Raw genomic sequence first — 10,457 nt, forward strand, 5'->3', positions numbered from 1 at the left:
CACTGTGCCCAAAGCAGGGTGAGGGGATGCAGTGCACCGATAAGGTGTCCGTGTTGACTTACATCGAAACCCAGGACAAAAAGATAATAAAAACTCATGTTGACCATCCCATGTGTCCACCTAATGTAGGTTGAACTTTGCAGTGTCTGCCCTATGACCCATACCCAAAAGAACATGAATGTCCGGCACAGAGCCCTGACCTCAACCCCATGGATCTGTAACAGAAATTGCAAGTCAGGCCTTCTCTTGTAACATCAATCCGTGCCTGACCTCATAAATGCTCTACAGAACGAATAGACCGCACAGGCGGTGTACTCACTAACATTACTGCCTCACAGCGCTGAGGTCATGGGTCCTATCCCCACCATGTGTTATATATACAGGGCAGTACGTATGGTGTAATGGTTAGCATTACTGCCTCACAGCGCTGAGGTCATGGGTTCTATCCCCACCATGTGTTATATATACGGGGCAGTACGGATGGTGTAATGGTTAGCATTACTGCCTCACAGCGCTGAGGTCATGGGTTCTATCCCCACCATGTGTTATATATACGGGGCAGTACGGATGGTGTAATGGTTACATTACTGCCTCACAGCACTGAGGTCATGGGTTCTATCCCCACCATGTGTTATATATACGGGGCAGTACGGATGGTGTAATGGTTAGCATTGCTGCCTCACAGCGCTGAAGTCATGGGTTCTATCCCCACCATGTGTTATATATATGGGGCAGCACGGATGGTGTTATGGTTAGCATTACTGCCTCACAGCACTGAGGTCATGGGTTCTATCCCCACCATGTGTTATATATACGGAGCAGTACAGATGGTGTAATGGTTAGCATTGCTGCCTCACAGCGCTGAAGTCATGGGTTCGATCCCCACCATGGCTCTAACTGTGCGGAGTTTGTATATTATCCCCATCCTTGCGTGGGTTTCCTCTGGGTACTCCGGTTTCCTCCCTCAACCCTAAAATATACAGGTAGGTCAATTGGCTCCCAACAAAATTAACCCTAGAATGTCTGTGTGTGCGTGTACATGTGGTAGGGAATATAGATTGTAAGCTCCACTGGGGCAGGGACTGATGTGAATGTTCACATAAATTCTCTGTACAGCGCTGCAGAATAGGTGTGCGCTATACAAGAAACTATTTAGTAAATTTAAAATATATATATATATATTTTTTATATTACATATATAATATTTATATACATATTATGGATATATAAAATGTCAATAAGAGAAGTGAGATGTATACATACAAATTACAGCTATATATAGATAAATATATATATCTATATACAACCTCATGATAAAGGAGCCCCCTGTGAGGAGGAGGAGAAGGGATACAGAGGACACATCACGCAGCAATGGAGGGCAGACAATGGGGGAGAGCACTGCCAGGCCGCCTTGCTCCCCCTCTCCTCAGAAGCCCCCTGGGGCGGGGCCCGGCTATGACTGGCAGGGCGGGATTGGTGCTGGCGGGTCACGTGGCCGCGCCGTCGGCCGCCTGACCCGGAAGTTCCTGTCCGCGCAGAACGGTTTCCAGGGACGGGGGGCCCCGTAGCAACCGGCGCCGATCACCTGCAGTGTTAATTACCGCGTTACGATACACCGAGGCCGACGGAGGGGCGTGAGGCGAGTATTAGCATGGTGCCGCGGCGTTATTAGCGCCGGTGTTATCGCTGTTCTAGTATTGCGTTTTATCACCCCCGTATTATCGCGATAGTCCTGCAGTATTGCTGCAGGATGGCGATATCGCTGCATATGCAGCATTATTATAGCAGGTATTCATTAACCAATATCATAACATGAGGCAGGGGGTAATACTGCATTATGAAGGGGGGGAGGGGTTGCAGATTCAATCCTGAGGATCAGGTGGGGGAGGGGCAGTAGTGTGGGGGTATATAAAAGTACGGGATGCAAAGAGTGGGTGGGTGGTGTGATGCCCTCCGGTGGTGAGGCAAGAGCTGGGCTAAGTAATAAGGGAGTGCGCTGTCTGCTCTGGTACTTCTAGCACAGGCCGGTCTGTATCTCAGTGCTGAGCTACAGACCAGACTGTGCTAGAAGTACCAGAGCACAGAGTAGACACCCCAGGAAGGAAAGCAGAACCACTTGGTCTGCAGATGGTGGTTAGTGACGGGGAGAGGGCACTCTGGTGCAGGAAGTGGTAATGAGTGGTAGGTATGACTTGGTCACGAAGCACAAACTTGTGGCATAATTAGCGGTTCGCTCCATGTCTGACTTCATGTAGTCGCCTACGAGTGTGGTCTGTGAGTGTTCCCTGCACCAATCCGCACGCATGGTCGTGTTTCATCCTGCCCACAAATCATAAACACATCCTAAGCCTACATTAAAGAAGTCACTCTGCATGCAGAATTGTATGTCCAAGCCATCATGTGCTTCCTCAATGGTCTTCTTCAAAGTGCAGATTAAGTACATGTGTTCTGAGACGTCCAGTGTCAGAAATGCAAATATCAGTCACGATTATTCAGGCTTTCCTAAATAATTCTAGCTAAGATAGACCAATTACATTTCTCATCCAAATCTTACTGCACATTTTACATCTGCCCCACTGCAGTGCAGCATGGTTTCGTCCATCTGCAAAAATTGCAGCATCGCTAACAGGATTGAATCCGGCCCATAGGCGCAGGAGAGCTGCAGCAGGGTTGAGGGGCTCAGGTAGTTGCTGGTTGCATTGTACGGTTAGTCTGGATTAAGCGGACGAACGTAGAGGAAGGAGGGGTTCGGAGTTGATTAAGGTTCTTGGCTGCTATGCTGATGGTTAGAAGGAGGGGTCAGCAGCAGCAGCTGCCTTCTGTAACCAGTTTCCCCCTCTGCCTAATTTATTCAAGACAGGAGCAGAATATATATAGTTGTACATAAAGGGGATTTGGGTCCTATTCATATTATAGTGTGATCCTCGGTCAGTGAAGATTAATATGATACATTTAAAAGTCTAAAATTCACTTATAATTAAATCGGAGAGGTCAATCCAATCAACAAAGCGTTAGTTCCATCTATCCATCCATCTCACGTTCTCCCTCGGATTCTAACCTTAGCCTTCATGTGTCCAACATCACGTAACATCATTCTGCATCATTGTTCATTAGCTTCTCCTTAATTCTCCGGAGCAATCGAACGGGACCAGGCGGTAACGCAGCAGAAAAGGGTTTAGTCTCTCTGGTTATAGGAATATCCTAGTTTTCTGTCACGTCCGTCTCTGAAGGCCTCTTCCTCACTCATTGTATAAAATCAGTACAAAAAGAAAACCCCACCGCAAAACACATCTTCACTCTGTGTCCATTTGTACATAAGGTGATTTTGTTCTTCTGCAGAAACCAGAAAAGATGCCGAAATGCTTCGTTGAACGCTGCAGCACGTTCGGGAGAAAGAAGTTCCCCTCCCCGAATTTAGTCTTGCACGTCTTTCCGAACAGTCTGGACAAAATCAGAACGTGGCTGAGGTGCATCGAGCAGAGCGGGCAGGCCATCGGGAACGTCGACGAGATGGCAGAGAGAATATTTAAGGGCAAGAGGTACGACAAGTTCCGGATCTGCTCCGAGCATTTCACTGAACAGTCCTACGTACCTTTTGGGCTGCGGAAGACTTTGAAAAAAGACGCTATCCCGACCATCTTCCATGACGTCCCACCGCAGGAGCTAGGCGAGGAGAGTTTGGAACCGCCGCGTAAGAAAGCTCATGCAGATTTCTCCGTGCCAAACGCAACTCAAGGGCACGGCGATGTAAAAAGGAAGCCATCATTGAAACCAAGTTCCAAGCGGTCAATAGATCTCATTGACTTCAGCCCCTTACTTAATCCGGGCCATCAGAAAGGTGACCCGGTAAGTCTTCATTTTTCTGCTGGTTACAAAAATACTCTCTGCGGTAAATGCCCATCTTGCCCCTTTGGAACATATTACATTGTGTAAACTCAGCAGTAACACATAAGCCCCATCAACTCCAGAGCAACACAAACTCCTTGGATAGGTCCTTGGTGGCAATCAAAGACCTCGGTGCTGTGAGGCAGTAATGATAACCACTACTCCAATTGTTCCCTGTTTCCTGTGGCCTTTAATACCCCTCCCTTCCCACCTGACACACACACACACACACACATATATAAAACATGATGACGTTGCAGGCATAAGGAGAAAGCTGCCCCTCAAATTACCCAAAATCCTTATCAGGGGGACTTCCAGGTTCATTTGAGGCTAGATACTTTGCTCTTTGACTGCCACAGCCTGGGCCAACCATCCTGTAAGTACACATCAGAATTCTAAGGCAGAGAAAATCTTATAGACTTTCGGCGCCCCTTACATAATGTAGGTCTTGAGGTTAATGCCCACCCCTAACAGAAGTGATGCTAACTTGGCCAGTGGAGCAGGGACGTGTAGTTAATTTCTTCTCTGAAATGCATGGGACATCAATATATCCCTTTTACGTGTGGATGTTTTTCACAATACTTTGACATAATGGAAACTAGCATAATGTTGTGTCTGACAAGTTAGGTGTCTATAGTTGGGGTATAAGAATGCTATTCGAACAGATATGTTTATATAACAATCCTCTTATTTCTTCTGTTTACTTGTAGGCTAATAGAGATTTAACAAACCGATCAACTGAGTGTTTCCAGCTACCTTCACCAGAGACCTGTACAGACAAGGATAAAAGTAAAATTACTCAAAGGATATATAATCTCACTCTGGAGATCATCTACCTGCTGACTGGGGAGGTGAGGGGACCTGGGAGTGTCATAGTGACAGCTCTCCTCTCTATTTGTAAAAAGAAAAAAGACTGGTGAGGGAGTCTGGGAGCATCACAGTGACATCACTCTTATCTCTATTACTGACACAGGGACCTGACTGGGGGTGAGGGGGTCTGGGAGCGTCACAGTGACGTTACTCTTATCTCTATTACTGACACAGGGACCTGACTGGGGAGGTGAGAGGGTCTGGGAGCGTCACAGTGACGTTACTCTTATCTCTTTTACTGACACAGGGACCTGACTGGGGAGGTGAGAGGGTCTGGGAGCGTCACAGTGACATCACTCTTATCTCTATTACTGACACAGGGACCTGACTGGGGAGGTGAGGGGGTCTGGGATTGTCACAGTGACATCACTCTTATCTCTATTACTGACACAGGGACCTGACTGGGAGGTGAGGGGGTCTGGGAGCGTCACAGTGACATCACTCTTATCTCTATTACTGACACAGGGACCTGACTGGGGAGGTGAGTGGGTCTGGGAGCGTCACAGTGACATCACTCTTATCTCTATCACTGACACAGGGACCTGACTGGGGAGGTGAGGGGGTCTGGGGGCGTCACAGTGACATCACACTTATCTCTATTACTGACACAGGGACCTGACTGGGGAGGTGAGGGGGTCTGGGAGCGTCACAGTGACATCACTCTTATCTCTATTACTGACACAGGGACCTGACCGGGGAGGTCAGGGGGTCTGGGAGCGTCACAGTGACATCACTCTTATCTCTATTACTGACACAGGGACCTGACCGGGGAGGTCAGGGGGTCTGGGAGCGTCACAGTGACATCACTCTTATCTCTATTACTGACACAGGGACCTGACCGGGGAGGTGAGGGGGTCTGGGAGCGTCACAGTGACATCACTCTTATATCTATTACTGACACAGGGACCTGACCGGGGAGGTGAGGGGGTCTGGGAGCGTCACAGTGACATCACTCTTATCTCTATTACTGACACAGGGACCTGACCGGGGAGGTGAGAGGGTCTGGGAGCGTCACAGTGACATCACTCTTATCTCTATTACTGACACAGGGACCTGACCGGGGAGGTGAGGGGGGTCTGGGAGCGTCACAGTGACGTCACTCTTATCTCTATCACTGACACAGGGACCTGACTGGGGAGGTGAGGGGGTCTGGGAGCGTCACAGTGATGTCACTGTTATCTCTATTACTGACACAGGGACCTGACTGGGGAGGTGAGGGGGTCTGGGAGCGTCACAGTGACATCACTCTTATCTCTATTACTGACACAGGGACCTGACTTGGGAGGTGAGGGGGTCTGGGAGCGTCATAGTGACATCACTCTTATCTCTATTACTGACACAGGGACCTGACCGGGGAGGTGAGGGGGTCTGGGAGCGTCACAGTGACATCACTCTTATCTCTATTACTGACACAGGGACCTGACTGGGGAGGTGAGGGGGTCTGGGAGCGTCACAGTGACATCACTCTTATCTCTATTACTGACACAGGGACCTGACTGGGGAGGTGAGGGGGTCTTGGAGCGTCACAGTGACATCACTCTTATCTCTATCACTGACACAGGGACCTGATTGGGGAGGTGAGGGGGTCTGGGAGCGTCACAGCGACATCACTCTTATCTCTATTACTGACACAGGGACCTGACCGGGGAGGTGAGGGGGTCTGGGAGCGTCACAGTGACATCACTCTTATCTCTATTACTGACACAGGGACCTGACCGGGGAGGTGAGGGGGTCTGGGAGCGTCACAGTGACATCACTCTTATCTCTATTACTGACACAGGGACCTGACTGGGGAGGTGAGGGGGTCTGGGAGCGTCACAGTGACATCACTCTTATCTCTATTACTGACACAGGGACCTGATTGGGGAGGTGAGGGGGTCTGGGAGCGTCACAGTGATGTCACTCTTATCTCTATTACTGACACAGGGACCTGACTGGGGAGGTGAGGGGGTCTGGGAGCGTCACAGTGACATCACTCTTATCTCTATCACTGACATAGGGACCTGACTGGGGAGGTGAGGGGGTCTGGGAGCGTCACAGTGGCGTCACTCTTATCTCTATTACTGACACAGGGACCTGACTGGGGAGGTGAGGGGGTCTGTGAGCGTCACAGTGACGTCACTCTTATCTCTATCACTGACACAGGGACCTGACTGGGGAGGTGAGGGGGTCTGGGAGTGTCACAGTGACATCACTCTTATCTCTATCACTGACAGAGGGACCTGACTGGGGAGGTGAGGGGGTCTGGGAGCGTCACAGTGACGTCACTCTTATCTCTATTACTGACACAGGGACCTGACCGGGGAGGTGAGGGGGATCTGGGAGCGTCACAGTGACATCACTGTTATCTCTATCACTAACACAGGGACCTGACCGGGGAGGTGAGGGGGTCTAGGAGCGTCACAGTGACATCACTCTTATCTCTATTACTGACACAGAGACCTGACTGCGGAGGTGAGGGGGTCTGGGAGCATCACAGTGACATCACTCTTATCTCTATTACTGACACAGAGACCTGACTGGGGAGGTGAGGGGGTCTGGGAGCGTCACAGTGACATCACTCTTATCTCTATTACTGACACAGGGATCTGACTGGGGAGGTGACGGGGTCTGGGAGCATTATTAATATAACAGAGACCTTAAGATCAACCATATATAAATGATGTTTTTTTTATAGATGCTTATGGGAATGTCATTTGGTCCTGTATATTCCGTATATGTATTTCTGCACAGTGATCTTTATCAGTGCCTCTCTTTGTACAGGAGTGCGTCGTTGTGGAGAAGTCCGGTGACGGTGTCACACCAAGCAGCCATCCCCAAGTTTCAGGCAGGTTGAGCACAAACCAGGGCTCCATCACCGTGCTTCCACCTACACAGGAAAAAATTAATGACCAAGAGGTATTGGAGTTGACCTTCAAAATCATTCAGCTGCTGACCGGAGAGGTGACCGCGGGGACTGGGACATTATACAAGAACACCGGGGAATGTGTCTAGATAATGACTGTCTCATTATTTGTGTATATCAGGTCCCTTCAAGGTGCGAGGATGCTACGGTCTATTTCTGCATGGACAAAGTGGAGAAAATAGAAGGGGACGGGGATCAAAACAAGAAAGTGAAGACTGAGAATCACCAGCACTTGCGGACACCTGGTAAGAGGACGTTTATTCTCTGCGTTCCCTTTTTATATAGGGAATGTTTATCCCTAAAATCTAATTCTATTTCCTTTCATCGCAGCGGTTATAAATCGATTGGGTGAATATTCTGCTGCTGTTATAAAGCAGGAAGTGGTCTCGAATGCAGGTGGTGATCTCACAGGCATGTGTACACGCGCAAGTCACGCAAAGAGCACACCTACTCCTATCAAGGAGGAGTCAAGTGAGGACGACAGTCTCGTGGACGACGGCGTTTACGCTCCAATAGATCCTACACCGTATAGACCTACTCGTATTAAGGAGGAATCTGTTGACTTTGAGGAAGGAGATCTCTCAGACACTGACATGTATACACCCACAGATCATAAACCGTATACAACTACTCATATTAAGGAGGAATCGGTCTCCAGTGAAGAGGAGGATATCGCGGAGGAGTATTCACCGGCAGATCATGCATCCCTTCATATTAAGGAGGTTTCGGTCTCCGATGAAGAGGATAATTTCACAGACACCGATGTCTACATGCCCAGACGTCGCGTGCACTACAGAGCTAATTACGTCGGTGAGGAAACAGACTCGTGCGATGAAGAAAAAGCAACAGGCGCTGGCACATACGCCCCCACCAACTACACCGCATATCCGTCTACTCACACAGAGCATACCCCACCCATGTATGAAGCCGACCACATGCAGAAGGATTTCTTGGGTTTCGATGAAGGAAGCGGCATAGACACGGATGTCTGCGCGCTGATAAAGCACGCACACACCAAATATTCATTCACACCCATTGAGATGGGCTTCGCCTCAGAGGAAGACGAAACTCCCGTAGAGACTCAGACCTACGCCCCCAAAGAGCATAAAAAACCCAAACCTCCCCCCGTCGCAGATGATTCTCTCTCGGGCGAAGAGGGAAGCTCCACGTCCGCCAAGAAAGAAACGTCTTATAAGTGTTCAGAGTGTTCAGAAACATTCCTCCGCCGGACAGATTTTGCCAACCACCGGAGAGACCACCGCAGAGAGCGACTGACGTGCCCAGAGTGTGGGAAACTGTTTTCCAATAAACCCAGCCTCCTAAACCATCTCACAGGCCATACGGGAGAGAAGCCATATTCCTGTTCCGTCTGCGGCAAATGCTTCACCAGAAATAGTAACCTGATCGTACACCAGGCAGTTCACATGGAGAGGAGTCCTCTGGGAGCTCGGAACGTGGGGGAGGTGTTGTACGTAAAGCAGATCTTGTGAAACGTATGTTGTTATGCAAGTGGTTAACCCGTGTAGTCACTATTGATCAAACCTCACGCCGCCACGACAAGCGTTTCGCCAATCTTCGCGGACGAAGCCATTTCTCCGATCGTGTTTTATAATCCATAAAATGGAGTCCGACTCTTTGTGATCTGCACATTAGCATGCCAGTCAAGTCTGTCAGACGTCGCCCTTCCGAGTTAATGCAAAGTTCACATTGACCGTGTCGTATATGTCTTTCGTCTCCTGTCGAACCTCGTTCATGTTAGGTCTTTCTTAGCAACCAAGTCTCTTTTGCGTTATGTGGCCAAAGTATTAGTTGTTCCAGCAAGCGGACGGATGTAGACAATTCACCGAAGAGAGATAATTTTTTCTTGCTGGGAAACCTTTTTGTTATACATATATTACATTATTGCAGGGATAGTTATGTTTTGGTCTTTTATTATTTACAATAAAAATAATGACGATGAACTGAACTTGATCCAAGAAACATTACACATTTTAATTTGCACAATTCCATTGTTTTTTTTTTTTTTTTTTTTTTTCTTTTCTTTCATATTGAAAATAACAATGTCTTTATTAAAGACCTGAATATCTCTTGATGTGTGTTTGTGCTCGTTCTGTAAAAATAATCTCCGGTAATAAAACATGCTTGTACCCTCATTATCTCACTGAGGTAAATTAAGTGTTGTGTCTTCATTTTTTTTTTTTTTTTTTACTTTATAAAAAAAAAAAAAATTGAATATATAATATATCCGGAATAATTCAGATATTATGGGTGTTGCGGTGATGGGTGGACAGCTGGACTGTACATCCTAATTCTACACATGTGTCTCTACCATGCTGAGATTTGTATTTCCACGCAATTATGCCAAACACCTTCATTTTACTACAGTTGTGCTGTGTTTTCAAAGCTGTCAGGCCATAAATTTGGCGATCGTTACTGATAGATATAACTGCTCATAATTGTATTTTGTTCTATTTTGAATATGAGGGCAGTTTTGCATGTAATGGGGGTGTTTTCACACGATATATGCATCGTCTCAGAACATTATGGAATACCCCTTTCACATGCCAACCCTGACCAGCGCTTTTGGATTAAACCTGGGTCTCCCATTATACAGAGGAGATCTGTGTTTAATCCTTCTTATAACCCGGGTTATAAGGTTTGGTGCATTCACACTTCACCTCGACCTGGGTTGAAATGCGGTGAGAAAGGCGCTTTTGAACTAGTAAATATGCCACAAATTGTTTAACCAAATCATATTAGAATTATTTTTTTTTTTATTAAAGGTTTGGTGCATTTG

The 10,457-nt window shown here is 47.7% G+C and overlaps 1 protein-coding gene and 1 long non-coding RNA gene across 2 annotated transcripts in view; one reads left to right on the top strand and one right to left on the bottom strand.

Annotated features, from left to right (window-relative positions):
• Positions 1-1,506, bottom strand: part of LOC146010124 (uncharacterized) — a 76,942-nt gene extending 75,436 nt beyond the window's left edge. Inside the window, exon 1 of the long non-coding RNA XR_014444730.1 lies at positions 1,308-1,506. This is a non-coding gene — a long non-coding RNA (uncharacterized LOC146010124). The remainder of the gene's footprint in view (positions 1-1,307) is intronic.
• On the top strand, positions 1,483-9,835 carry LOC146010055 (uncharacterized). The gene is made up of 6 exons (XM_083150908.1): positions 1,483-1,639; positions 3,340-3,846; positions 4,596-4,736; positions 7,519-7,698; positions 7,782-7,905; positions 7,991-9,835. The coding sequence occupies exons 2-6, from the start codon at positions 3,352-3,354 to the stop codon at positions 9,148-9,150; spliced, it is 2,100 nt and encodes a 699-aa protein (XP_083007034.1). The 5' UTR covers positions 1,483-1,639; positions 3,340-3,351; the 3' UTR covers positions 9,151-9,835.
• Positions 9,836-10,457: the final 622 nt, after the last annotated feature.

The sequence above is a fragment of the Crinia signifera genome, chromosome 6, assembly GCF_055691185.1.
Source record: "Crinia signifera chromosome 6, ASM5569118v1, whole genome shotgun sequence".
NCBI classification, from domain to species: Eukaryota; Metazoa; Chordata; class Amphibia; order Anura; family Myobatrachidae; genus Crinia; species Crinia signifera.

What these genes read in the sequence shown, in the direction of transcription:
- LOC146010055 (XM_083150908.1), top strand. Translation starts at nt 3,352, where the DNA reads ATGCCGAAATGCTTCGTTGAACGCTGCAGCACGTTCGGGAGAAAGAAG. An exon ending in TCTACCTGCTGACTGGGGAG is followed by an intron (nt 4,737 to 7,518) that starts GTGAGGGGACCT and finishes CTCTTTGTACAG; the next exon opens with GAGTGCGTCGTTGTGGAGAA. An exon ending in CCAGCACTTGCGGACACCTG is followed by an intron (nt 7,906 to 7,990) that starts GTAAGAGGACGT and finishes CTTTCATCGCAG; the next exon opens with CGGTTATAAATCGATTGGGT.